The sequence below is a fragment of the Bufo bufo genome, chromosome 4, assembly GCF_905171765.1.
Source record: "Bufo bufo chromosome 4, aBufBuf1.1, whole genome shotgun sequence".
In the NCBI taxonomy this organism is placed as follows: Eukaryota; Metazoa; Chordata; class Amphibia; order Anura; family Bufonidae; genus Bufo; species Bufo bufo.
In genome coordinates, this window is record NC_053392.1 from 624,159,739 (window position 1) to 624,187,484 (window position 27,746).

At 44.0% G+C, this 27,746-nt stretch overlaps 1 protein-coding gene across 1 annotated transcript in view; it reads right to left on the reverse strand.

The window, feature by feature from the left end:
• The window catches only part of DAAM2 (dishevelled associated activator of morphogenesis 2), a 278,066-nt gene that overhangs the window by 49,556 nt on the left and 200,764 nt on the right, over positions 1-27,746 (reverse strand). The window contains 11 exon segments of the mRNA XM_040430767.1: positions 5,048-5,154; positions 8,091-8,198; positions 15,762-16,076; positions 16,429-16,613; positions 17,000-17,058; positions 21,692-21,830; positions 22,293-22,309; positions 22,311-22,366; positions 22,368-22,407; positions 25,897-25,965; positions 27,257-27,356. Coding sequence (XP_040286701.1) covers positions 5,048-5,154; positions 8,091-8,198; positions 15,762-16,076; positions 16,429-16,613; positions 17,000-17,058; positions 21,692-21,830; positions 22,293-22,309; positions 22,311-22,366; positions 22,368-22,407; positions 25,897-25,965; positions 27,257-27,356 — 1,195 coding nt within the window.

The window sequence follows — 27,746 nt, forward strand, 5'->3', positions numbered from 1 at the left end:
CAGACAGGACTGAATCTTCCGGTGTGTCCTCGATCAAAGTCCTCGATCAAACCTTCGATTGTGTTAGGCAATGATCGTTTGTTTATAAGGTTAACAGTGCACTGTTTTTCATCAGAATAAAGTCCATTCTTTCGGGGGAAAAAATTATGTTTCAATCAGAGGGGCTCTGCCACTGAGGAAGGGGAGAGTCATCCCCGAAACGCGTCTGGTAAAAACTATGATTGAAACATAACTTTCACCCCGAAAGAACGGACTTTATTCTGATGAAAAACAGTGCACTGTTAACCTTATAAACAAACGGTCATTGTCATCGAAGGTTTGATCGAGGACTTTGATCGAGGACACACCGGAAGATTCAGTCCTGTCTGCTTGCAAACGTCAGTTCTGTGAGTACCACCCACGTGCTGAATTAACCTCCAAACAAACGCGGACTGCCGACGGAGGAACAGCCGGGACGTCGGTCTGTAGTTGGTCTTAAAAGGCATCACGGGAATTGATGAGCAGTTGGGACAAATAAAGGTGAGCCCACGAGGTGGGTTATCATTACCGGTATAAAAGGATCTTGTTGACCAGCAATTATAATTTTCATAAAAGGATACAAATATATCTAACTTGATATCAACAAATTGCCATACCGGCAATACCACTGCAGTGAGATATTATTGAGCACATTGTTGCAACAAAGGATAATGAATAACGATTCCAGACACACAATACAATTCAAGTAGTAGTTTTTATTGTTGTCATGCCTCAGAATGCTTAATCAATTGATCTAGCAAATTGCTAGCTACATATTTTGAGCCACTCTACTTTTATAAATTGTGTGCAATATTGTATATTTTTATCTTTATATTTTAACATATCGTGTTTGTAATAAACATATTGTGGTTCGGACCTTGCCCATTGTGTCCCATATGTAAAGTGTGCCAGTCTTCCATTGCTAGCTATTTTATTTTGAAGGGTGAATCAATCTAGATCTGAGCACCTGACCGTGATTGTGAGGAGGTGAGCTATTTCCATATAAATTTTACCGAAATTTTGTATTCAATAAGATAATGAGTTGCATAAAAAGGGGCATAGATGCCGGTGATGAGAACATAGTCCTACCACTTTACAAATCACTGGTCAGACCACACATGGAGAACTGTGTACAGTTCTGGGCTCCTGTAAACAAGGCAGACATAGCAGAGCTGGAGAGGGTCCAGAGGAGGGCAACTAAAGTAATAACTGGAATGGGGCAACTACAGTACCCTGAAAGATTATCAACATTAGGGTTATTCACTTTAGAAAAAAGACAACTGAGGGGAGATCTAATTACTATGTATAACTATATCAGGGGTCAGTACAGAGATCACTCCCATCATCTATTTATCCCCAGGACTGTGACTGTGACGAGGGGACATCCTCTGCATCTGGAGGAAAGAAGGTTTGTACACAAACATAGAAGAGGATTCTTTATGGCAATAGCAGTGAGATTATGGATTCTTTACGGTAAGAGCAGTGAGACTATGGACTCTATACTGTAAGAGCAGTGAGACTATGGACTCTTTACTGTAAGAGCAGTGAGACTATGGACTCTTTACTATAAGAGCAGTGAGACTATGGATTCTTTACGGTAAGAGCAGTGAGACTATGGACTCTTTACTGTAAGAGCAGTGAGACTATGGACTCTATACTGTAAGAGCAGTGAAACTATGGACTCTTTACTGTAAGAGCAGTGAGACTATGGACTCTTTACTGTAAGAGCAGTGAGACTATGGACTCTTTACTATAAGAGCAGTGAGACTATGGATTCTTTACGGTAAGAGCAGTGAGACTATGGACTCTTTACTGTAAGAGCAGTGAGACTATGGACTCTATACTGTAAGAGCAGTGAGACTATGGACTCTTTACTGTAAGAGCAGTGAGACTATGGACTCTATACTGTAAGAGCAGTGCGACTATGGACTCTTTACTGTAAGAGCAGTGAGACTATGGACTCTTTACAGTAAGAGCAGTGATACTATGGACTCTTTACTGTAGGAGCAGTGAGACTATGGACTCTTTACTGTAGTAGCAGTGAGACTATGGACTCTTTACTGTAGTAGCAGTGAGACTATGGACTCTTTACGGTAAGAGCAGTGAGACTATGGACTTTTTACGGTAAGAGCAGTGAGACTATGGACTCTTTACTGTAGTAGCAGTGAGACTATGGATTCTTTACTGTAAGAGCAGTGAGACTATGGACTCCTTACTGTAAGAGCAGTGAGACTATGGACTCTTTACTGTAAGAGCAGTGAGACTATGGATTCTTAATTGTAAAAGCAGTGAGATTATGGACTCTTTACTGTAAGAGCAGTGAGTCTATGGACTCTTTACTGTAAGAGCAGTGAGACTATGGACTTTACTGTAAGAGCAGTGAGACTATGGACTCTTTACTGTAAGAGCAGTGAGACTATGGACTCTTTACTGTAGTAGCAGTGAGACTATGGACTTTATACTGTAAGAGCAGTGAGACTATGGGACCCTTTACTGTAAGAGCAGTGAGACTATGGACTCTTTACTGTAAGAGCAGTGAGACTATGGACTCTTTACTGTAAGAGCAGTGAGACTATGGACTCTTTACTGTAGTAGCAGTGAGACTATGGACTTTATACTGTAAGAGCAGTGAGACTATGGACTCTTTACTGTCAGAGCAGTGAGACTATTGACTCTTTACTGTAAGAGCAGTGAGACTATGGACTCTTTACTGTAAGAGCAGTGAGACTATGGACTCTACTGTAAGAGCAGTGAGACTATGGACTCTTTACTGTAAGAGCAGTGAGACTATGGACTCTTTACTGTAGTAGCAGTGAGACTATGGACTCTTTACTGTAAGAGCAGTGAGACTATGGACTTTATACTGTAAGAGCAGTGAGACTATGGACTCTTTATGGTAAGAGCAGTGAGACTATGGACTCTTTACTGTAAGAGCAGTGAGACTATGGACTCTTTATGGTAAGAGCAGTGAGACTATGGACTCTTTACTGTAAGAGCAGTGAGACTATGGACTCTTTATGGTAAGAGCAGTGAGACTATGGACTCTTTACTGTAGTAGCAGTGAGACTATGGACTTTATACTGTAAGAGCAGTGAGACTATGGGACCCTTTACTGTAAGAGCAGTGAGACTATGGACTCTTTACTGTAAGAGCAGTGAGACTATGGACTCTTTACTGTAAGAGCAGTGAGACTATGGACTCTTTACTGTAAGAGCAGTGAGACTATGGACTCTTTACTGTAAGAGCAGTGAGACTATGGACTCTTTACTGTAAGAGCAGTGAGACTATGGACTATTTACGGTAAGAGCAGTGAGACTATGGACTCTTTACGGTAAGAGCAGTGAGACTATGGACTCTTTACTGTAAGAGCAGTGAGACTATGGACTCTTTACGGTAAGAGCAGTGAGACTATGGACTCTACTGTAAGAGCAGTGAGACTATGGACTCTATACTGTAAGAGCAGTGAGACTATGGACTCTATACTGTAAGAGCAGTGAGACTATGGACTCTTTATGGTAAGAGCAGTGAGACTATGGACTCTATACTGTAAGAGCAGTGAGACTATGGACTCTTTATGGTAAGAGCAGTGAGACTATGGACTCTTTACTGTAAGAGCAGTGAGACTATGGACTCTTTACGGTAAGAGCAGTGAGACTATGGACTCTTTACGGTAAGAGCAGTGAGACTATGGACTCTACTGTAAGAGCAGTGAGACTATGGACTCTTTACTGTAAGATCGTGAGACTATGGACTCTTTACTGTAAGAGCAGTGAGACTATGGACTCTATACTGTAAGAGCAGTGAGACTATGGACTCTATACTGTAAGAGCAGTGAGACTATGGACTCTATACTGTAAGAGCAGTGAGACTATGGACTCTTTACTGTAAGAGCGGTGAGACTATGGACTCTTTACTTAAGACCAGTGAGACTATGGGACTCTTTACTGTAAGAGCAGTGAGACTATGGACTCTATACTGTAAGAGCAGTGAGACTATGGACTCTATACTGTAAGAGCAGAGAGACTATGGACTCTTTACTGTAAGAGCAGTGAGACTATGGACTCTATACTGTAAGAGCAGTGAGACTATGGACTCTTTACTGTAAGAGCAGTGAGACTATGGACTCTATACTGTAAGAGCAGTGAGACTATGGACTCTTTACTGTAAAAGCAGTGAGACTATGGACTCTTTACTGTAAGAGCAGTGAGACTATGGGACTCTTTACTGTAAGAGCAGTGAGACTATGGACTCTATACTGTAAGAGCAGTGAGACTATGGACTCTATACTGTAAGAGCAGAGAGACTATGGACTCTTTACTGTAAGAGCAGTGAGACTATGGACTCTTTACTGTAAGAGCAGTGAGACTATGGACTCTATACTGTAAGAGCAGTGAGACTATGGACTCTATACTGTAAGAGCAGTGAGACTATGGACTCTTTACTGTAAGAGCGGTGAGACTATGGACTCTTTACTGTAAGAGCAGTGAGACTATGGGACTCTTTACTGTAAGAGCAGTGAGACTATGGACTCTTTACTGTACGAGCAGTGAGACTATGGACTCTATACTGTAAGAGCAGAGAGACTATGGACTCTATACTGTAAGAGCAGTGAGACTATGGACTCTATACTGTAAGAGCAGTGAGACTATGGACTATGGAGGGTAATAATATTACAGGCTATAGCTACTAGAGAGGGGTCATTGATCCAGGGAGTTATTCTGATGCCTGATTGGAGCCAGAAAGGAATTTTTGCCCTAAAGTTGGGGAAAAATTGGCTTCTTACCTCACAGTTTTGTGTTTTTTTTGCCTTCCTCTTGGATCAACTTGCAGGATAACAGGCCGAACTGGATGGACGGAGGGCTTTTTTCAGCCTTATAAACTATGTTATGATAGATAGATATAGATAGGATAGATAGATAGATAGATAGATAGATAGATAGATAGATAGATAGATGTGTTGATACATGTTGCTCTTCCTCCTCTTGATTGCCTTGTTGTATATGATAGAGGTAGGTAGTGTGGCACTTACTTGGAGAGAAGGATGACACAATTCTGCGCCCTGCGCCCATCAATCACGGATAGCTCCTTCACCTTGCGGCTGGACAGGTAGAGATCCTCCATGGAATCAACCTCTTTCTGTCGGGAGAGATATGGAAACAAATGGGTAAGAAGTCATTGTGATACAGGCCGCCCTCCATGCCTTCCACCCTCTGACTAGCAGTAGGGCCATAGGAGATAAAGCCTGCTCATAAGCTGAGGATTTGTTACAATGTATCAATTAAGTCCATTTACTGAGCTAGGCAAAGCATCGTAAATCCGTCTCCTGTCCTGGACTTCAGTGTGATAGATTCCTACTTATTCTGATACAGTGTAACAAACGGCAGCTGTATAAGCAGAACTAGTTCCATATAAATCACAATTCATTGGTTTCAAGAAGAGATCTTGAAAGGGCAAGAGAATGAAATAGAAAGTTATTAGAAAGTTGTAGAAGCTTTCATTCTACAGTAAGAAGATGATCCCGGAGCTCTGCTCATCACATAATGGTGCATGAAGGTGAGGCGCTCATGTAAGTGGAGTTGCCCTTTATGTGGGTTATACATCCATTGGCCATAACATTAAAGTGTTTCTCTGGGATTTTGGTACTGATGGCATTATGACCCCACGTGAATGGGAGCAGTGCAGAAGTAACCAGCCTCGTCCTTTAGACATTGAGTGGAAACCTCGGCTACCCTAAGAAATGGGTTTCAATATAAAAAATCCCAGAGGACCCCTTTAAATCCACCTGTCTAGTATTGTTGTAGCTTCCTATCAGCTCTGACCTGTCAAGGAATGGACTCCACCTGACCTCTGAGGAGTCCTGAAAGTTGCATCGATCCCAGAGTTGACAAATTGGATTGAGATCTGGGAATTGGGAAAGAAGTCACCACCTTCACCTCTTTGTCCGGTTCCTCGTTCCTGGACAGTCATTACAGTGTGGTCGTGGTCGAGCACTGCCATCAGGGGGAACCAGGTGGCCTTCTCCCATAGCTCCACGCTCCAGTTTCTGATGTTCTTGTGCCCATTACAGGTGTTTTTGGCAGTGGACAGAGTAGGAATAGGCGCTCTGACCGCCTCTGTGGGTTCACAGCCCCATATCACACAAGCTGCGATGTCCTGGGTATCCTCACAGCTTCCTCTCATGGTCAATAGGAACATTATCAGCTGTTTGTTTGACAGTACCTCTTCTGTGTATTGGACCAGTTGGACTCACCCTTCACCCCCCCCCACACACACATCAATGAGCATTCAACACCCATAACCCTGTCACCTGGTTCACTGGTTGTCCTTCCTTGGACCACTATTGTTAGGTACTAACCAGTGCATACCAGAAAACCCCCAAAAGACTGCCGTTCTGAGATTCTCTGACCCAGATGTCCAACCTGGCTCTTGTCACAGTTCTGCTTCCAACACATCGGATTCAATAACGGACTCTTCACTGCTGCCTATTATACCCCCCGACAGAGTCATCATCACCAAATAACGACTGTTACTCACTTTTAATGTTAGGCCGATTAATGAATATATTTACCCGGTATATTTTCCATATAACTCCATCCATTTCTTCACAGTAAAGAGGCCTAATTTTTTGCAAATTTTATAAAGTATTCGTTTTATCTAATCCTATAGCGTTCCGTACTGCAGTGATTTATAAAGCGGGCCTAAGGCTTCATGCACACGGCCGTCTTCTACCTGCGCGCCCTGCGATTACCGGTCGGCAGTTACATGGCTCCTCCAAAGTAAAGCTTATAAAAGAGGGATCTCGAGGATTATCTTCATGTAGCAGGTGTGTGTACAGACAGAAAGTAGTGCACAAGCGAATCCAGAGACGCCACTCACCTGTTTCAGAGAGGTGTTAGTTAGCAGGTCCTAGACAGCCCAGCGCAGGTAAGAGAGAAGGAGACGCCACATATTAGAAATACAGGGCACCACCATTACACAAGAAGCAGCAGAAGTCCCCCGCACCCCCATTAGATTCCTGGGACCCTAACTCAGGTCTGCCCCCAACATGTCAGTAAGGATACAATCTGTGACAAGGATGACATCTTGTTACATTGTGGAAACAGAAACTAATTCTGTGAATGTTGGAGGATTTTTTTTTCTATACTTACTAGGTTTATTACATTGCAATCGCTCACAATTCCCAAACATAAAACAGGACCACTCCTCGTTGTTATTGCCCAGCCTTCGCAGCACATACAGTACAGCCCAGAATATTACTCAGAGCAGAAGAAGGAGGTAACAGGGAAAGATCATCTCCACCCAAAAATGACACTTACGTCTAAATGATGATGATATGAAAAAATTAAGAATCTCCTGTTTCAAAAAACTCAGCAGCCAATGAGTTTCCTGAGCCTTGAGCAGCCGATGCCGGGTAAGACCGAGAACCAGTAGTGTGTCTTCTTTTTAAAGGAAGGGATCATTTTTCAGTGGAGTTACTCTAAATGCGGGGTTAGGCAACTAGGGTATGAGCAAGAAGATCTGGATTTCATGAAGCGACATCATGTTCCTGAGAAGACAATGTCACTAAGGCCTCACACACATGACCGCATTTTTGTTCAAAGCCCAATCTGCAAAGAATGGGGAACGGCATCATAGGATGTCCATCGGGGTGCTGTCCGCATCCGTGCAGCCGTTCCGCGAATTATAGAACAAGTCCTATTCTTTCTCTATTCTTGTTTTCTTGGACATAAATAGGCATTTCTATAATGGGACAGAGAGAAGTATGGGATGCACATAGCCTGTATACGTATTTTGTGGATCCGCGGATACGTACAGTCGTGTGCTCCAGTTTTTGTATCATTTTACTTGCTAAATCTAATTTAACAAAAGGAGTAATTTACAACTACTTCCATTCACTAGGTCTTATCCTCCAGTCACATCCAGAGCAGCATTTAAAAATCTTCAGGATGCATCTGGATTTTTGACAACACCAAATCCAAAAATGGGCAAAGCTCTAACATAAAATGACGTTTACCAGTGAAACTACATTATACACCATGATATGGCCTGGGCCCTATGAATCTTCTGACTACCTGGTGTCTCTGATAAGCTGAGAACATTCTCTCAAATTCTTCTAGATCCAAAATTTTAAAGGCTCGGACGTCGTCAATATCATTCCAGATTGTTCCACTGATTTTGTCCTAAAAGCAAATAAAAATATGAATTAAAAAATAATTTCCGTATGTATTAGAAGAATAAACAGCAATATCTAATATGTACATGTCAACATCCATTACTTATAAACCACAACTCCTCTTCATAGACTACTCCCCCAACATGTAGACACCATAAAATGTACATCCAAAGAGTGATAGGCAGGGTGTTTTAGAAATGATAGATATCGGTTCTCACCTCTCTGGTGTTCTCTCCAGTTCTCATAGTAAAAAACAGTGATACTCTGGATGTTCTATTGATGATAGATAATCAGTTCTCACCTCTCCTGTGTTCCCTTCTATCCCTATACTATAAATAGTGATAAGAAGGGTGTTTCTAGTGGTGATAGAAAATCAGTTCTCACCACTCCTGTGTTTTCTCTCCTATCCTTAAACTATAAACAGTGATACATAGGTGTTCTAGTAGTGATAGATAATCAGTTCTCCACCTCTTCTATGTTCTCCCCTGTCCCCTTATACTATAAACACGTGATAAGCAAAATGTTTCTAGTGATGATAGAGAATCAGTTCTCACCTCTCCTATGTTCTCCCGTCCCTTATACTATAAACAGTGATAAGCAGGTGTTCTAGTAGTGATAGATAATCAGTTCTCATCTCTTCTTTGTTTCTCCCCTGTCCCTTATACTATAAACAGTGAATAAGAAGGGTGTTCTTGTAGTAATAGATAATCAGTTCTCACCTATCCTGTGTTCCCTCCTATCCCTATACTATAAATAGTGATAAACAGGGTGTTCTAGTGATGATAGAAAATCAGTTCTCACTACTCCTGTGTTCTCTCCTATCCTTATTCTATAAACAGTGATACATAGGGTGTTGTAGTGGATGATAGTTAATACATTCTCAACTCTCCTGTCCTTTATACTATAAACAGTGATAAGCAAAGTGTTCTAGTGATGATAGAGAATCAGTTCTCACCTCTCCTGTGTTCTCCCCTGTCCCTTATACTATAAACAGTAAGAAGCAGGGTGTTCTAGCAGTGATAGATAATCAGTTCTCACCTATACTGTGTTTCTCCCCTGTCCAAATGATAAGCAGGGTGTTCTAGTAGTGACAGACAATCAGTTTTCACTCTCCTGTGTTTCTCCCCCTGTCCCTTATACTATAAATAGTGATAAGAAGGGTGTTCTAGTAGTGATAGATAATCAGTTCTCACCTCTCCTGTGTTCTCTCCTGTCCTTATACTATAAACAGTGATAAGCAGGGTGTTCTAGTAGTGATATATAATCAGTTCTGACCCTGTCCTGTGTTCTCCCCCTGTCCCAATGATAAACAGGGTGTTCTAGTAGTGATAGATAATCAGTTTTCACCTCTCCTGTGTTCTCCCCTGTCCCAATGATAAGCAGGGTGTTCTAGTAGTGATAGATAATCAGTTCTCACCACTCCTGTGTTCTCCCCTGTCCCTTATACTATAAATAGTGATAACAAGGGTGTTCTAGTAGTGATAGATAATCAGTTCTCACCTCTCCTGTGTTCTCTCCTGTCCTTATACTATAAACAGTGATACGCAGGGTGTTCTTGTAGTGATAGATAATCAGTTCTGACCTGTCCTGTGTTCTCCCCTGTCCCAATGATAAGCAGGGTGTTCTAGTAGTAAAAGATAATCAGTTCTGACCAGTCCTGTGTTCTCCCCTATCCTCATACTATACACAGTGATAAGCAGGGTGTCCTGCTGATGATAGATAATCAGTTCTCACCTCTCCTGTGTTCTCTCCTGTCTCTTATACTAGGCATCTTCATTCATCTCCAAGGCACTTAGTTACAATGGCTTAAACTGTGGAGCACATGCTCAGTAGTGAAGACCAGAGGAGTAAGTTCACTACTGGGCATACTTGCAGTCACTTCAGAACAGAAAGACGGCATTAAAGGTGTTGTCCAGGAATAAGCAACTTTTCATCGGTGCTTCCAGCCTACCTCTTTTATGGAAAGTGTCATACTTACCTGCTCCCCACCTCTCTGGTGCTATGTGCTGGCTCCTGTGTGTCCTTCTTCTGGTCTGAGGTATGTTTAATCTTCTTCAGCACAGACATGATGATTTGCTCTGCTGAAGCCAATAACTGGCTTCAGCGGTGATGTGTCACTTGGGGACACCAGTCACTGGTTGCAGCAGTGCAGGTGATCATGCCCATGCTGGAAAGGAAGTAAAAAGCTGTTGAGTGGAAGATGGCCTCACGGGAGCCAGTGCTCAGAAGAGGAGCTGCACAAAGCAGGTAAGTATGAATCTATCCACAGTGGTGGCTGCAGCACTGGTGAAAAGGTATTAACTCCCAGACAGCCCTTTCACGTTTCTTTTATTCCCACTTAGACTTGCACAGGATTCTCTGCATTTCCAGGACATACATCTAGAGATTTTCTTACTTTTTCTAAGGGTGATGGCATACGGTGCAGTTCAGACATGCATTCAGGATGCAGTTTTCAAATTAGCCAGTTTAGCAGCCTCGTTAACCCCTGGTATTCTGCATAGTGGAAATGATTTCATTAATTTCAGCTAGCTACAATAAAAAACTGCATCCTAACTGCATGTCAGAACTGCACTGTGTGCCAGCGGCCTGAGGACAAATTGCTATATTTCTTTATTATTAAAGGGGCTGTGCAAGGTTTTTAAGTTATTCCCCCTATCGACAGAATTGAGTACAACTAGCTTGGGGTCTCCCACCAATCACACGAACTGGGGTCCCGTTCCCCTATTCTGATGGAGCAGCAGGTCGTGCATGCGCACTGCCTCTCCATTCATTCTCTATGGGAGCGCCGGAGATAGCAGAGCACAGCTAGTACTATCTATGTATTGTATGTATGTATCTAAATAGTATGTATTCATCTATGTATGGATGTTTGGTTGTATCTCTACAAGTGCTGTTTGCATCTATGTATGTATGTTGCATGTATGAATATATTTGTAATGTATGTACTGGACCTATGTACATGTATATGTATGAATTTATGCATGCATCTATTTGCCTATGTATGCATGTGTGTATATATGTATCTATGTTTTAATGTTTCCATGCATGTATGATGTCTGATGCCTCTAGGTAGGTTTGAATATATCTATTATTGCATGAATCGATGTGTGTGTGTATATATTTATATATATATATATTTATGTATATATATATATATATATACACATGTATGTATTTATCTATGTATATATGCACTGTTTGCATTTATGTATGCATGTTGAATGTGTGTATATAAAATTTATTTATATATATGTATCTATGTATTTATCTATATAGGCATGTATCTATTTGTGCATATGAATATATGTATGATGTATGTATATGTGTCTGTGTATGTACATATTTATCTATGTATGATATATATCCATGTATGTATGATGTGTCAATGTAGTTTTGCATGCCTCTATGGATGCATGTATCTATGTATTTATGTATGTATCCTTGTATGTATGATGTATCTATGCATCTCTGTATCTATGTATGTATGATGGTTGCATGTATATATGTATGCATTGTATGTCTATATGTATGTCTGTATGTTTGGCAGTTGTCATGGTTCACCTACACGGTTATTACAGAAGAAGCAGCGCTGCGCTCACACATCTCGATTTCAGATAAAATTCACTTGGGAATGAATCTCTGGTTTTCATCAGAGCCACCCTTTAATTTACCAATTGTCATTCCTCTCTATGGCCACTAGAGGGAGCGTCTATAACACTCCTTCTGATGTGAGAGGAATGCACCGCTCCTCCTGCTCTGCATTTCCAGAAGCCATCATTGTAATCCATGTTAAATAAAAAATACTTGTCATAAAAGGGAAGACATTCCTTCTACATTCCTCCGGTCCCCGGGCGCTCCTATCAAATAGTTCACATGGGGCCCGGCGAGAGCTATCCACTGGACGGCCTGGATGCAAGAGACAGTTGTGGAAACCAGAGACAGTCACTTTTATCAGGGATTCAGGGTTCATGGAGTAAGAGGAATCTGCGGGAATGTCGCCATCCATGATCCCGTAAGGAGGCAACTTAAAGGGACGCTCCTCACTGGCCCCTAGCCATCACCGTAGAGACAGTCCAGCATGGGAGATTCCATAACATAAGGGATGGTGGGAGTAGTCACTCAGAAGCAAATCCATGACCCTGCATAAGGGACGCTCCAGAAGAGCCTCCGAATCCTACCTGACAACCAACGCCAGCCGAAAAGTATAATTCACATAAAATAAGAAGGTTTATCAATTCCTCACCATGTTCAAGATCTCTGCTTGCTGTCAGAACATGGCAATATTCTCTCAAAGCTGAGAGTTTGTTAAATTGTATCCAGTGTATAGAGCCTGAACTGCAGACTGATACAATGTAACAAAGTGATACATTGTAACAAACTACCTAGAGATTTGTGCTGCTCCAGTGTTTAGCTCGCAGAGGATAGTCCAGACTGCACCCAACTGTGAAAAATAGTCAGTAAGAAGGTTGCAAGTTACTGACAACAAGCAGAGATCTTGATTTGAATTGAAACTGAATGTATTTTACAAAACTGCAGAACTTTGTGAAAAAAGGAAAAGGATATTTCTCCCTGGGACGCCGCCCGAAGCTTCCAGCTGAGCTTCGTACTGTACATGAAGTGATGTCATTGTAACAGAGAAAGTGATGTCATCGGAGGGAGCACAGCGCATGTCACCCAGACTCCATGTACCCCAAATATACCTTTTCTTATGAAGTGCGTGATGTCCCTTTAAGGTCTGGCATGCCCCGGCGCCCCTCTTTCTTATTGTTCTTCATTATTCCATTTTTAAAAACAAACTTAATAAAGTCAAGTGAAAACTAAGATTTAATTAAGAGTCTGAGTCGCCTCCAGGAGGCGGATAATCATGGGCCTGAGAAGCCGGTAAATGTGCGCGCAATTGTGCAGTCTCCGTGTAATCGTCAGTCAGTCTGGAGTTGTCAGCGCATCCACCAGCCTTAGGCCTCCTGCACCACACGACCATATGGCTTTTTCAGTATTTTGCGGTCCGTTTTTCACGGATCCGTTGTTCCGATTTTAGTTTCAGTAGTGTTTCCGCTTCCGTTCCATTTTGCCTTTCCGTTTGGTTTCCGTTTTTGATCCGTTTTTTTGCGGATCGCAAACGGATGCATACAATAATGTTTAAACAGTTAGTACATAAAAAAATTGGGCTGGGCATAACATTTTTAATAGATGGTTCCGCAAAAACGGAACGGATACGGAAGACATACAGATGCATTCCGTATGCATTCCTTATTTTATTTGCGGACCCATTGACTTGAATGGAGCCACGGATAGTTATTTGCGGGCAATAATAGGACATGTTCTATGTTTGAACAGAACGAAAATACGGAAATGGAATGCATACGGAGTAACTTCCGTTTTGTTTTTTTTGCGGATCCATTGAAATGAATGGTTCTGTATAGCGAACGCAAAAAATGGAGCGTAAACGGGGAAAAAAAACTTTTGTGTGCAGGAGGCCTTAATGAGATAAATACGACCAGAACTTCTCGCCTAGGAAGAAGTGCAGTCACTGCCGCCACCCAAGATGCAACCTGCCACCAATAACAGCTGCATGGTCGGATTCACCGGGCTCCTCACTGTGCTGGACGGAGGGGGTCTCTGCATTCACTCTGGCAAAGTGAATGTCACCTTCAAAAATTCTGTGCAGATTAATTTCACAATAATCTTTATAGGGGAAGCCCTGTTTTTTACCGTTATTCCAAATTCCCTGACTGTATAATCTGTATGTAGTGAGCTCCCTCTAGTGGTGACTATATAATCTGTATGTAGTGAGCTCCCTCTAGTGGTGGCTGTATAATCTGTATGTAGTGAGCTCCCTCTAGTGGTGGCTGTATAATCTGTATGTAGTAAACTCCCTCTAGTGGTGACTATATAATCTGTATGTAGTGAGCTCCCTCTAGTGGTGGCTGTATAATCTGTATGTAGTAAACTCCCTCTAGTGGTGACTATATAATCTGTATGTAGTGAGCTCCCTCTAGTGGTGACTGTATAATCTGTATGTAGTAAACTCCCTCTAGTGGTGACTATATAATCTGTATGTAGTGAGCTCCCTCTAGTGGTGGCTATATAATCTGTATGTAGTGAGCTCCCTCTAGTGGTGACTGTATAATCTGTATGTAGTGAGCTCCCTCTAGTGGTGGCTGTATAATCTGTATGTAGTGAGCTCCCTCTAGTGGTGACTGTATAATCTGTATGTAGTGAGCTCCCTCTAGTGGTGGCTGTATAATCTGTATGTAGGGAGCTCCCTCTAGTGGTGGCTGTATAATCTGTATGTAGTGAGCTCCCTCTAGTGGTGGCTGTATAATCTGTATGTAGTGAGCTCCCTCTAGTGGTGACTGTATAATCTGTATGTAGTGAGCTCCCTCTAGTGTGGCTGTATAATCTGTATGTAGGGAGCTCCCTCTAGTGGTGGCTGTATAATCTGTATGTAGTGAGCTCCCTCTATTAGTGACTGTATAATCTGTATATAGTGAGCTCCCTCTAGTGTTGGCTGTATAATCTGCATGTAGTGAGCTCCCTCTAGTGGTGACTGTATAATCTGTATGCATTGAGCTCCCTCTAGTGTTGGCTGTATAATCTGCATGTAGTGAGCTCCCCCTAGTGGTGACTGTATGATCTGTATGTAGTGAGCTCTCTCTAGTGGTGGCTGTATAATCTGTATGTAGTGAGCTCCCCCTAGTGGTGACTGTATAATCTGTATGTAGCGAGCTCCCTCTAGTGGTGGCTGTATAATCTGTATGTAGTGAGCTCCCTCTAGTGGTGGCTGTATAATCTATATATAGTGAGCTCCCCCTAGTGGTGGCTGTGTAATCTGTATGTAGTGAGCTCCCTCTAGTGGTGGCTGTGTAATCTGTATGTAGTGAGCTCCCTCTAGTGGTGGCTGTATAATCTATATATAGTGAGATCACCCTAGTGGTGGCTGTATAATCTGTATGTAGTGAGCTCCCTCTAGTGGTGACTGTATAATCTGTATGTAGTGAGCTCCCTCTAGTGGTGGCTGTATAATCTGTATGTAGGGAGCTCCCTCTAGTGGTGGCTGTATAATCTGTATGTAGTGAGCTCCCTCTATTAGTGACTGTATAATCTGTATATAGTGAGCTCCCTCTAGTGTTGGCTGTATAATCTGCATGTAGTGAGCTCCCTCTAGTGGTGACTGTATGATCTGTATGTAGTGAGCTCTCTCTAGTGGTGGCTGTATAATCTGTATGTAGTGAGCTCCCCCTAGTGGTGACTGTATAATCTGTATGTAGCGAGCTCCCTCTACTAGTGGCTGCATAATCTTTATGTAGTGAGCTCCCTCTAGTGGTGACTGTATAATCTGTAATCTTAACCAGGGAAGGGACTAATGTAACATAATGCAATATTACCATTATGTAGCATGCAGTACCTGCTTACCTCCAGTGTGCGGCGCTCTGAGATAGTAGTGATCACCAGAGGTCATGAGAACCAACACCTGCTGTAAATAACCATTACAGAACCAACCCTGTGCCTAATAGATACAACACAACCGCTATTCTATGGGCCATCGAGCGGGTCCGGAGCTGCGTACCTCATTCAGTTTGGACCAGTTAAAGGACTTCAGTGGGTGCGATGGTTGTGGAATGGATTTCTTCCTCGAGTTTGTTCCACAGGTAAAGGAGTGGAGAGGTGGTGCCTGCATGCCCATCCCAAAGAATGGCGGAGCTCCGGGAGGTGGCGGGGGTCCCCCAGGCGGTGGTGGAGGCGGAGGGGCCGGGGGGAAACAAGAGAATGACTGCAGTGGTGGTGGTGGAGGCGGCAAATACTCCGGTAAAGGTGGTGGGAGAGACATAGGACCACCAGGAGGTGGTGGTGGAGGAAGAGGGTAGGATATCGGACCACCGGTCTGAAAAAAGGAAAAGAGCAGTGAGATTTCAGAGGAAACATTATATCACCTGTTGTTCTTCAGTCGCATCCAAAGCTGCATACACAATTCTAGCTCTCAAGCTCCACAGCTGCACCATGAATGTTCTGCTATGCTGCAATATTCGGTAGATTTGGAGTATCCAGCAGGTGCTGGACCACAGTCTGATGCAGAGAAGCTACATCCCCCACAATGCAATACAAAGTGCATTCTGGGATGCAGGGGCATGAGATGGGGCTGCCATCAGAATTTTGAAAACCACTGTAGATGTGACGGAAAGAAGATAACTATAATGCATGTTGGAAACCAAGCTGGAGTGTTTCCACTTCCTCACCGAGTGCTCGTTCAGCTGAGACATCAGCTCCGTCATCTGATCTTTGGCCAGACGCAGCTCGGACGACTCCTTCTGCAGCTTGTCCTTCATCTTGTTCAAGGTCTTCATCATGTCCTCCTTCTCCTGCGTCTTCGTTTCACATTCCCGCTCTCTCTTCTCGAGTCGACTGGCCAGTTCCACGTGTTCTAGGACGCGGTTATAAAGAGAGAATCACAGAACATCGCCCAAACATCGTCTCAACGTTTCATCCCCCTATCCCTTGTTATGTCAGTCTTCACTGCATTTCTGAAATTCCATTCATGAACCAAGAGGTTCTGTATGAACAGAACTACAAGTCCTAACCAGGTAGGTGAACACTTCAAGGGTAACAAGTAACTTTTGAAAACATTTTTGACCATTAGGACAATAAGTGGAGACAATTGACATCGATCACCGAAACTAATGGGCAAAAGCTTTTTTCACTTCACTGCATTTTTCAAGGTCTTATACTGCAATCTGGGGTGCATTAACTCTTTCCACACCTAACTCATAGTCCAAGAGTTCAATTTGCCATTTAAAGAGGATCACCCACCTTTCCTAAACTTCTCCGCTTGTTCTCTCCATTGCTTGACTTCATTCTCATTCACTAGCCTGCAAGGAACAGAAGAGTTACCCAAGACATTAACAAGAAGTATACTGTCATTTATCTAGAACAGGTCATCACCAACTTGGGGTAGAAGGTCCCCCAACATCCGAGGGTCTGTTATTTAGTGGGATGGTGACTCCAGGCATCTCTAGACTTCCACCATGTCTGGAATTCTATTGTGCTCCTCTATACTGTAGAACAGGATGCGCCAACATACATGGCCCCCAGAGAACTTTCCTCCTCTAGGTGTCTTGGTTAATAATCAAAATGTATGAGACTCTTCCTCAATCAGCTGATTATGGTAAAGAAAGTAAGGAGAAACCTAGGTGGATGCAGGGTGATTAGCATATTGTAGAGCTGAGCTACAGTTTGAGGGAACCTTGTTGGCTTCTCCAGCTTTGGAGATCTCCTAAATGTCATTTCTACGACAAGTCAAGAAATAGATAGCTCTGAAGCCAAGAGATGTATGTCCTGGACTGTGGTGCTTATAACAGGTAACCATAATAGAAATAGCATATACAACTCTAGACACTCTGTGAAATGGCTGAGGTGTGGACAATCTGTAGAACTCAAGACAATGCAATAAAAGTGACATCTAGACACCATGTAGAACCACAGAATCAAGAATTGTGTGGAACTGTAGACCCTGAAACACTATGTAAAGTTCTAGATACTTTATGGAGCTGAAGGGCTCTAAACACCATATAATTTCAATGCTTTAACTCTACAAAACAGAGGACCTCTAGATATTGTATAGAACAGAGGAGTTCCAGAACATCTCTAGAACTGAAGAGCTCTGGAGGCTCCATATAACAAATGATCTCTAGACCCTCTAAAGCAGGGGTGGCCAACCCCCAGCTCTCGAGCCGCATGCAGCTCTTTGCCTCTTCAAGTGCGCCTCTCGCGGTGGAGCCGGGAAGCAGACAGGCCGGCGCACTCTCCACCCCGTGCTCAGATCACCTTTCCTGATCGGGCACAGTTGCTACTCTTATGCTGCAGCTCGCTCTCCACTACGTCCTGATGCACACAGTGTCAGAACGTAGTACGTGGAGACGCGCACTATGACCTGACACTATGCACATCAGGTCACAGTGGAGACCATGTCAGACCTGCAGAGTAGCCAGTGCCCGATCAGGAGAGGTAGGCGATTTTTTTAAAATGATAGAACTAAGCATGTGGATCTGATCTAAGCATGGGGGTCTGATCTAAGCATGGGGGTCTGATCTAAGCATGGGGGTCTGATCTAAGCATGGGGTTCTGATTTAAGCATGGGGGTCTGATCTAAGCATGGGGTTCTGATCTAAGCATGGGGGTCTGATCTAAGCATGGGGGTCTGATCTAAGCATGGGGGTCTGATCTAAGCATGGGGTTCTGATCTAAGCATGGGGGTCTGATCTAAGCATGGGGTTCTGATCTAAGCATGGGGGTCTGATCTAAGCATGGGGGTCTGATCTAAGCATGGGGGTCTGATCTAAGCATGGGGTTCTGATCTAAGCATGGGGATCTGATCTGAACATGGGGGGTCCTGATCTAAGCATGGCGGTCTGATTTAAGCATGGGGTTCTGATCTAAGCATGGGGGTCTGATCTAAGCATGGGGTTCTGATCTAAGCATGGGGATCTGATCTAAGCATGGGGTTCTGATCTAAGCATGGGGATCTGATCTGAACATGGGGGGTCCTGATCTCAGCGTGAGGGGTCTTATCTGAGCATGGGGGGGGGTCAGATTTGATCATGGGGGTTCTGATCTGAACATGAGGGTCAGATCTGAGCATGGGGGTATGATCTGAGCATGGGGGTATGATCTGAGCATGGGTGGTATGATCTGAGTGGGGGGGACATCTGAGCTCTGAAGGTCTTATTTTGGGGGTCTGATTTGGTGGTCTGATGAGGATTGGGGATCTTATCTTAGGTCAGGTGAGCATTGGGGGTCTGATTTAGGAGTCTGATCTGAGGTCTGATGAAAAATATTTTTTTTCTTATTTTTCTCAGCTAAAATCTAGGTGCATCTTATAGGGCGAAAAATACAGTGACTCGTGTGTAAATGTATGGCTTGTGGCTCCTAGTAGTCATACGTGTTTTTTTCTGGCTCTTTGAGTCTGTAAGGTTGGCCACCCCTGCTCTAAAGGGAAGAGCTCTAGATCTTCTAAAGAACAGAGGAACTCCACCCTATATAACTATGCATCTCTAGACATCCTATATAACTGTAGAGCTCTAGACACCCTACATAGCTGTGGAGCTCTAGACACCCTATATAACTATGCATCTCTAGACATCCTATATAACTGTAGAGCTCTAGACACCCTATATAACTGTAGAGCTCTAGACACCCTACATAGCTGTGGAGCTCTAGACATCCTATATAACTATGCATCTCTAGACATCCTATATAACTGTAGAGCTCTAGACACCCTATATAACTATGCATCTCTAGACATCCTATATAACTGTAGAGCTCTAGACACCCTACATAGCTGTGGAGCTCTAGACACCGTATATAACTGTGTTGCTCTAGACACCCCATACAACTGCAGGGCTGTAGACACCGTATATAATTCTAGAGCTCTAGACATCCTATAGAACTATGCATCTTTAGACACCCTACATAGCTGTGGATCTGAGACAACCTATATAACTGTGGAACTATAGACACCCTATACAACTGCAGAGCTGTAGACAACCTATATAATTGCAGACCTCTAGACACCCTATATAACTGTGGTGCTCTAGACACCCTATACAACTGTGGTGCTCTAGACACCCTATATAACTGTGGTGCTCTAGACACCCTATATAACTGTGGTGCTCTAGACACCCTATATAACTGTGTTGCTCTAGACACCCCATACAACTGCAGGGCTGTAGACACCGTATATAATTCTAGAGCTCTAGACATCCTATAGAACTATGCATCTTTAGACACCCTACATAGCTGTGGATCTGAGACAACCTATATAACTGTGGAACTATAGACACCCTATATAACTGCAGAGCTGTAGACAACCTATATAATTGCAGACCTCTAGACACCCTATATAACTGTGGTGCTCTAGACACCCTATACAACTGTGGTGCTCTAGACACCCTATATAACTGTGGTGCTCTAGACACCCTATATAACTGTGGTGCTCTAGACACCCTATATAACTTGGTGCTCTAGACACCCTATATAACTGTGGTGCTCTAGACACCCTATATAACTGTGGTGCTCTAGACACCCTATATAACTGTGGTGCTCTAGACACCCTATATAACTGTGGTGCTCTAGACACCCTATATAACTGTGGTGCTCTAGACACCCTATATAACTGTGGTGCTCTAGACACCCTATATAACTGTGGTGCTCTAGACACCCTATATAACTGTGGTGCTCTAGACACCCTATATAACTGTGGTGCTCTAGACACCCTACCCTATATAACTATGCTCTAGACACCATATAACTGTGAGCTCTAGACACCCTACATAACTGTGGTGCTCTAGACACCGTATATAACTGTGTTCTTCTAGACACCCTATATAACTGTGGTGCTCTAGACACCCTATATAACTGTGGTGCTCTAGACACCCTATATAACTGTGGTGCTCTAGACACCCTATATAACTGTGGTGCTCTAGACACCCTATATAACTGTGGTGCTCTAGACACCCTATATAACTGCAGAGCTGTAGACACCCTATACAACTGCAGAGCTGTAGACACCCTATATAACTGTGGTGCTCTAGACACCCTATATAACTGTGGTGCTCTAGACACCCTATAGAACTGCAGAGCTGTAGACACCCTATACAACTGCAGGTGTCTAGACACCCTATATAACTGTGGTGCTCTAGACACCCTATACAACTGCAGAGCTGTAGACACCCTATACAACTGCAGAGCTGTAGACACCCTATACAACTGCCGGTGTCTAGACACCCTATAGAACTGTGGTGCTCTAGACACCCTACATAACTGTGGTGCTCTAGTCACCCTATATAACTGTGGTGCTCTAGACACCCTACATAACTGTGGTGCTCTAGTCACCCTATATAACTGTGGTGCTCTAGACACCCTATACAACTGCAGAGCTGTAGACACCCTATATAACTGTGGTGCTCTAGACACCCTATACAACTGCAGGTGTCTAGACACCCTATATAACTGTGGTGCTCTAGACACCCTATATAACTGCAGAGCTGTAGACACCCTATAGAACTGCAGAGCTGTAGACACCCTATATAACTGTGGTGCTCTAGACACCCTATATAACTGTGGTGCTCTAGACACCCTATATAACTGCAGAGCTGTAGACACCCTATATAACTGTGGTGCTCTAGTCACCCTATATAACTGTGGTGCTCTAGACACCCTATATAACTGTGGTGCTCTAGACACCCTATATAACTGTGGAGCTCTAGACACCCTATACAACTGCAGGTGTCTAGACACCCTATATAACTGTGGTGCTCTAGACACCCTATATAACTGCAGAGCTGTAGACACCCTATAGAACTGCAGAGCTGTAGACACCCTATATAACTGTGGTGCTCTAGACACCCTATACAACTGCAGAGCTGTAGACACCCTATACAACTGCAGGTGTCTAGACACCCTATATAAATGCGGAACCCTAGACTCTATTGAGGCTTCACCTACATCTTAATGATGTTCTTGACACTGAAGTTCTCCAGAACAGTCACGTCGGGATCTTCACCTTTCTCATCTTGGAGGACGATCTGCTGTAGGATCCGGTCCAGGAGCTGCCACTGCTGCAGGTTGCTGCCATTACGCTTGTCTGCGGTCAGAGAAGAAGCAGGCGATTAGTCTACAGCGCCTCCTGAGTCGTATACCACCATAGGCCGGGTGACAACCACTACTCATTGCCGATACTTCACTATCTAAAACCTCTAACCCAGGCATGCTCAACCTGCGGCCCTCCAGCTGTTGTAAAACTACAACTCCCACAATGCCCTGCTGTAGGCTGTTCGGGCATGCTGGGAGTTGTAGTTTTGCAACAGCTGGAGGGCCGCAGGTTGAGCATGCCTACTCTAACCTGTCTGTGTGTCAGTCTTCACTGTTGTTTCTAGCATTGTGCTCAGGAATCTGGAAGTCCTGATAAGCAGGACTATAGTGGCCAGCGAATAGGATATAGGATAAAGAATTCCCATAGCAAACGAAAATAAGTGACCCCCAACCCCATAGACTGGCTGCAGAGATGTGAGACTAAGACAGCCAATCAGAGGCTTCGGATACTCACACGGCATCTGGAGCAGTGCTGGAGGATGACAACAGGTATGGATATCCGTCCGTGTGCTTCAGCTTCTTCTTTATTCAACTCAAACATCTCTGTTGCACTTTTGGTATCGATGTGATCCAGTGGAGAGAGCGCCACGTGGGTAACGCAACCGCCTGGTGCCTGGGCGTGGCATGACAACCAACCACGCAGAGGTTGTCTCCTTTGCTGGCTGAATCCATTTTTCCATCACATTATACACTGCTCGTTTTTCCATGGTTACGACCACCCTGCAATCCATCAGCGGTGGTTTGTGCTTGTATCACTATAGGAAAAAAGTGCTGGATCTATGCGCAGTTCAATGGCCCCGGCCACCAGAGAGGCGGCACTTTTTCCTATAGTGTGCAACACGACCACCACGGATGGATTGTCAGGGTGGTCTGTAACCATGGAAACGAGCATATATAATGTGATGTAGAAATGAATCCAACCACAAAGGAGACAATATGGACAATAACAATACATTAGGGAAGTGCCTCGTAGTAACTGCAACTACACGATAAATGCCAGTTGCTGAAGTGACACAGCCCCTTTTAAACAAGTTGATGATCTATTTTCACATAAAGGGATTTCTCATTTGTTTTAAAGGGATTTTTTCACTTTCACTTAAAGGGATTTTCACACATACTCAATGATTAGGACTAGTACATGGGCATATGGAAAATTACACTTAGGCCTCTTGCACACGAACGTGTGCTGCCTGTGCCCTGCAATGCACGGGCACCGACCGCGGGCCAGCCGCACGTGGGTCCCGCGATCAAGTCCGTTCCGAAAAAAGATAGGACAAATTCTATCTATTGCGGAACGGAAGGCACGGAGGGGGAACCCCACGAAAGCACTCTGTAGTGCTTACGTTCCATGGTTCCGTCCGCACACGCATCTCTGATTTGTGGACCCAGTCAAGTGACCACATCTACCACTTTCGGTTTGCCCCCATTTTGCATGAGCCGAAATCAAAAGATCTGAAACATTTTTCTACAGAAACAAAAGACCCGATTACTCTCAAATATTGTTCACAATCTGTCTAGATTCTGTTTAGTGAGCGCTTCTCCTTTGCCAAGATAATCAATCCCACCTCAACAGGTGTGGCAGATCAAGGTGCTGATTAGACAGCATGAATATTGCACAGGTGTGCCTTAGACTGCCCACAATAAAAGACCACTCTGAAATGTGCAGTTTGATCACACAGCACAATGCCACAGATGTCGCAACGTTTGAGGAGCGTGCAATTGGCATGCTGACTGCAGGAATGTCTACCAGAGCTGTTGCCCGTGCGATGAATGTTCATTTCTCTACCATAGAAGCCGTCTCCAAAGGCGTTTTCAGAGAATTGGGCAGTAACATCCAACCGGCCTCACAACCGCAGACCACGTGTAACCACACCAGCCCAGGACCTCCACTTCCAGCATGTTCACCTCCATGATGGTCTGAGACCAGCTGCCCGGACGGCTGCAGCAACAATCGTTTGCATAACCAACGAATTTCTGCACAAACTGTCAGAAACCATCTCAGGGAAGCTCATCTGCATGCTCGGCGTCCTCATCGGGGGTCGTCGTAACTGACTTGAGTGGGCAAATGCTCACATTCGATGGCGTCTGGCACGTTGTAGAGGCGTTCTGTTCACAGATGAGTCCCGGTTTTCACTGCTGAGGCAGATGGCAGACAGCGTGTGTGGCGTCGTGTGGGTGAGCGTTTGCTGACGTCAGCGTTGTGATGGAGTGGCCCATGGGGCGGTTGGGGTTATGGTATGGGCAGCATATGTTATGGACAACGAACACAGGTGCATTTTATTGATGGCATTTGAATGCACAGAGATACCGTGAGGAGATCCTGAGGCCCATTGTTGTGCCATTCATCCACGACCATTGTGCACATTTCAGAGTGGCCTTTTATTGTGGGCAGTCTAAGGACCACCTGTGCAATATTCATGCTGTCTAATCGGCACCTTGATCTGCCACACCTGTGAGGTGGGATGGATTATCTCAGCAAAGGAGAAGTGCTCACTAACACAGATTTAGTGACAATATTTGAGAGTAATGGGTCTTTTGTGTCTGTAGAAAATGTTTCAGATCTTTGAGTTCAGCTCATGCAAAATGGGAGCAAAACCGAAAGTGCTGCGTTTATATTTTGTTCAGTGTAAATGTCCCTACAAATTCTGAGGCCGTCCAATTAACGCTAACAGAGAAGGCCGAGCACGAGCTTCAGAAGGATTTACAGTAAAACACTGCGATACTCCATCCCGGCAAATGTCCTAACATCTGCGACTGAAAACAAGCGTAAATGTGGGCAAATACTTTTTCTGCCAGAATTTGGGTGCGGAGGGCGTGATAAGCGTTTTACTTCGTGGATTAAGGATTAAATGTTACAGAAATGATGGAATTTTCCTTTACAAACTTCTCATTAGTTCCAGCTGAAAAAATCTCAGTAATATTCAGAAGACACAAAAGGTTTGTGCTCTTCATACTGCGCAGGCGCTCGCCCGCACGTTCTCTACGTACTGTGCAAGCCATGTAGCCGATGTCTATTAGACTCACACACGGGTAACGGATTGCATACAGCGCAATAACCAAACTACAAACAACAACATGGGGCGCTGCTGTCTGTGACTTTTCCCCGCTCACGCCAGGTCTAAAATTGTGTCCGGTCTTAATAAATGTGCCCCTTTGTGTTCAAATTCATCACTCTTGCCTAAATCCATAGGCCAGTAATCCTCCTGTACCTACCTGATGAGGCAGAGGATCCGATTGTACAATACTCTGTGAGCTAGACACATCACAGCAGCTGCACTCATCTCTCTGCTATAGTTTGTTACAATGTATCAGTCTGGAGTCAAGGATTTTTAGCTCACAGAGCATTGTCTAGACTGGATACATTGTAACAAATCCTTGACAGAAAGTAAAACGAACTATGTATTCCAGGATACAACCCCCATTAATGGAAGGCAAACGCAGGTGGGCGACCAACGATCCGCAGACCCTCTCCAGTTGTCTAGGCAAATAAAACCAATTCCTAGAGAATGGTTGAGGCTGCAATAAAGATAATTGGAAACACGTCGTGTATTAATCCTAATTATTTTCAGGAGACTTTGTTAATTCATTTACATTCTTGGTTAATGTAGAACAGGCGACTGAGCTGAGATGGAGGGGAGCGTCACTGTGTGCGATAAAACCAATGGAACGAGACCAGGCCACAGCGGCAGGGAGGAGCACAAGACATAACAAGTGGGGGGGTCTGTATGGCACGGACACATGTAGTGCACCCAGGGAGGCCAAGTATGAATCGACATGCAAGTCAGCATGTTTGTCATTACATCTCATAACTATATCTATAGAGTATCCATAACGGAATAGATATAAGATCCTTCGGTAACTGTTTTCATGCTGATGGTTTCCTTGTAGATTGTAGTTCCTTGTAGTAGATTTTAGAGCATAATGTAACAATGAAGAAAACGACAGCAAAAAAAGGACATAAGGACACAATGTTATAATGAAATCCTCTGGATCTAAACTCCAGGGTGGAGGGAAGTGAGAGATAACTATCCTATCAAACTCAATAGCTCCAATCACTCACTGTGTCAAACCTCTTGGCCAGCTCTACCTCGTCTTCATTCCTCACCATCTCAAAGAAGTCCAGATGTCTAAAACAGTAGAGAGAGAATTCATCCAATGATACATTGTATCCATGTCACAACAACAGAAACACAATATCATAGGAATCGATCCTGATTGTCACCGAAATCAAAACAACATAAATACTGACAAAAAGGAAGTCAAGAGGAGGGAGGGAGGAAAGGAGGAAGGAACAAAGGAACGAAGGGAGGAAGGAAGGAAGGAAGGAGGGGAGGAAGGAAGGAAGGAAGGAAGGGAGGGAGGAAGGAAGGAAGGAAGGAAGGAAGGAAGGGAGGGAGGGAGGAAGGAAGGAAGGAAGGGAGGGAGGAAGGAAGGAAGGAAGGAAGGAAGGGAGGAAGGAAGGAAGGGAGGAAGAAAGGAGGAAGGAAGGGAGGGAGGAAGGAAGAAAGGAAGGAAGGGAGGAAGGGAGGAAGGAAGGAAGGAAGGAAGGAAGAAAGGGAGGGAGGAAGGAAGGAAGGAAGGAAGGAAGGAAGGGAGGGAGGAAGGAAGGAAGGAAGGAAGGGAGGGAGGGAGGAAGGAAGGAAGAAGGGAGGGAGGAAAGGAGGAAGGAAGGGAGGAAGGAAGGAAGGAAGGAAGGAAGGAAAGGAAGGAAGGAAGGAAGGAAGGAAAGAAAGGGAGGAAGGAAGGAAGGGAGGGAGGAAGGAAGGGAGGCAGGAAGGAAGGAAGGAAGAAAGGGAGGAAGGAAGGAAGGGAAGGAAGGGAGGAAGGAAGGAAGGAAGGAAGGAAGGAAGGAAGGAAGGAAGGGAGGGAGAAATGAGCAAAGAAAGAGGTGAAAGAGGATGATAGAACTCAAATAATTAAACAATGCAAGAAGTGAGGGGAGGGAGGAAGCAGAAAACAAAGGCAGGATAGAGGGAAGGAAGGAAGACAGAAAAGAAGGGAGGAAGCAAATAAGCAAGTAATAGGTGAGAAAGTACAAAAAAAGATGAATGGGGAGGAAGAAAAAAAAGAAGCAATGGAGCATGGAAAGAAAGAAGGAAGCAAAAGATGAGAAAGCACAAAAGTAACCAAGAAAAGAAAGTGGAACAAGGAAAAAAGAAGCAAAGGAGGAAGGAAGGAAGGACAGAACGATGAAGACAGGAGTGAAGGAAGCATGAATGAAGGATGAAAATAAGGGACAGGAGGAACGAAGGAAGAAAGGAAGGAAGAAGGAAGGAAAAATGGGAAAGAGGAGGGTAGAAAGAAAGGTACAAAAGAAGGAAGTAGGGAAGGAAGCCGGATGGAAGGAAGGAAATGATGGAGCGGACAGAGGGAAGAATATGAAATCTGACTGGTGGATGTGGGGTCGTTTTCCTGTACCTGTCTAGGGTGGCATTTTCATGTTGTCTCAGCTTGTCAATAACTGGCTGGATCCCCAACATAAGGAACTCATATCTAAGATGCAACCGGAATTCAAGATATCCTTCAAATGAAACAGAAAAAGTTACTTCTAGAGAAAACAGATAAAATAAAGCACAGTCACTGCAGCAGCCTCCACATCCCACATCTGCCAGTGATCTCTGCGGCACTACACAGTGGACGATATGGCGGCAGATATCTATCATCTATGGTAATGCTCTGAAACATGTGGCTCGACAGCTGTTATGAAACTCAAACCCCCACCATCCGCTGAAGCTTCAGTTATTTTAACTTAACTGTAAACCCCACAGTCACCTGCACATTGCCTGAGGTCTGCCCCATCATGGGTGACACAACCAGGTCTCACTGAGGAGGATTTGTCATTCTCATTCCTTCTGTATGTTCTCCTGCACGAGATGCCCACACTCATAGACACCCATCCAGTACATCC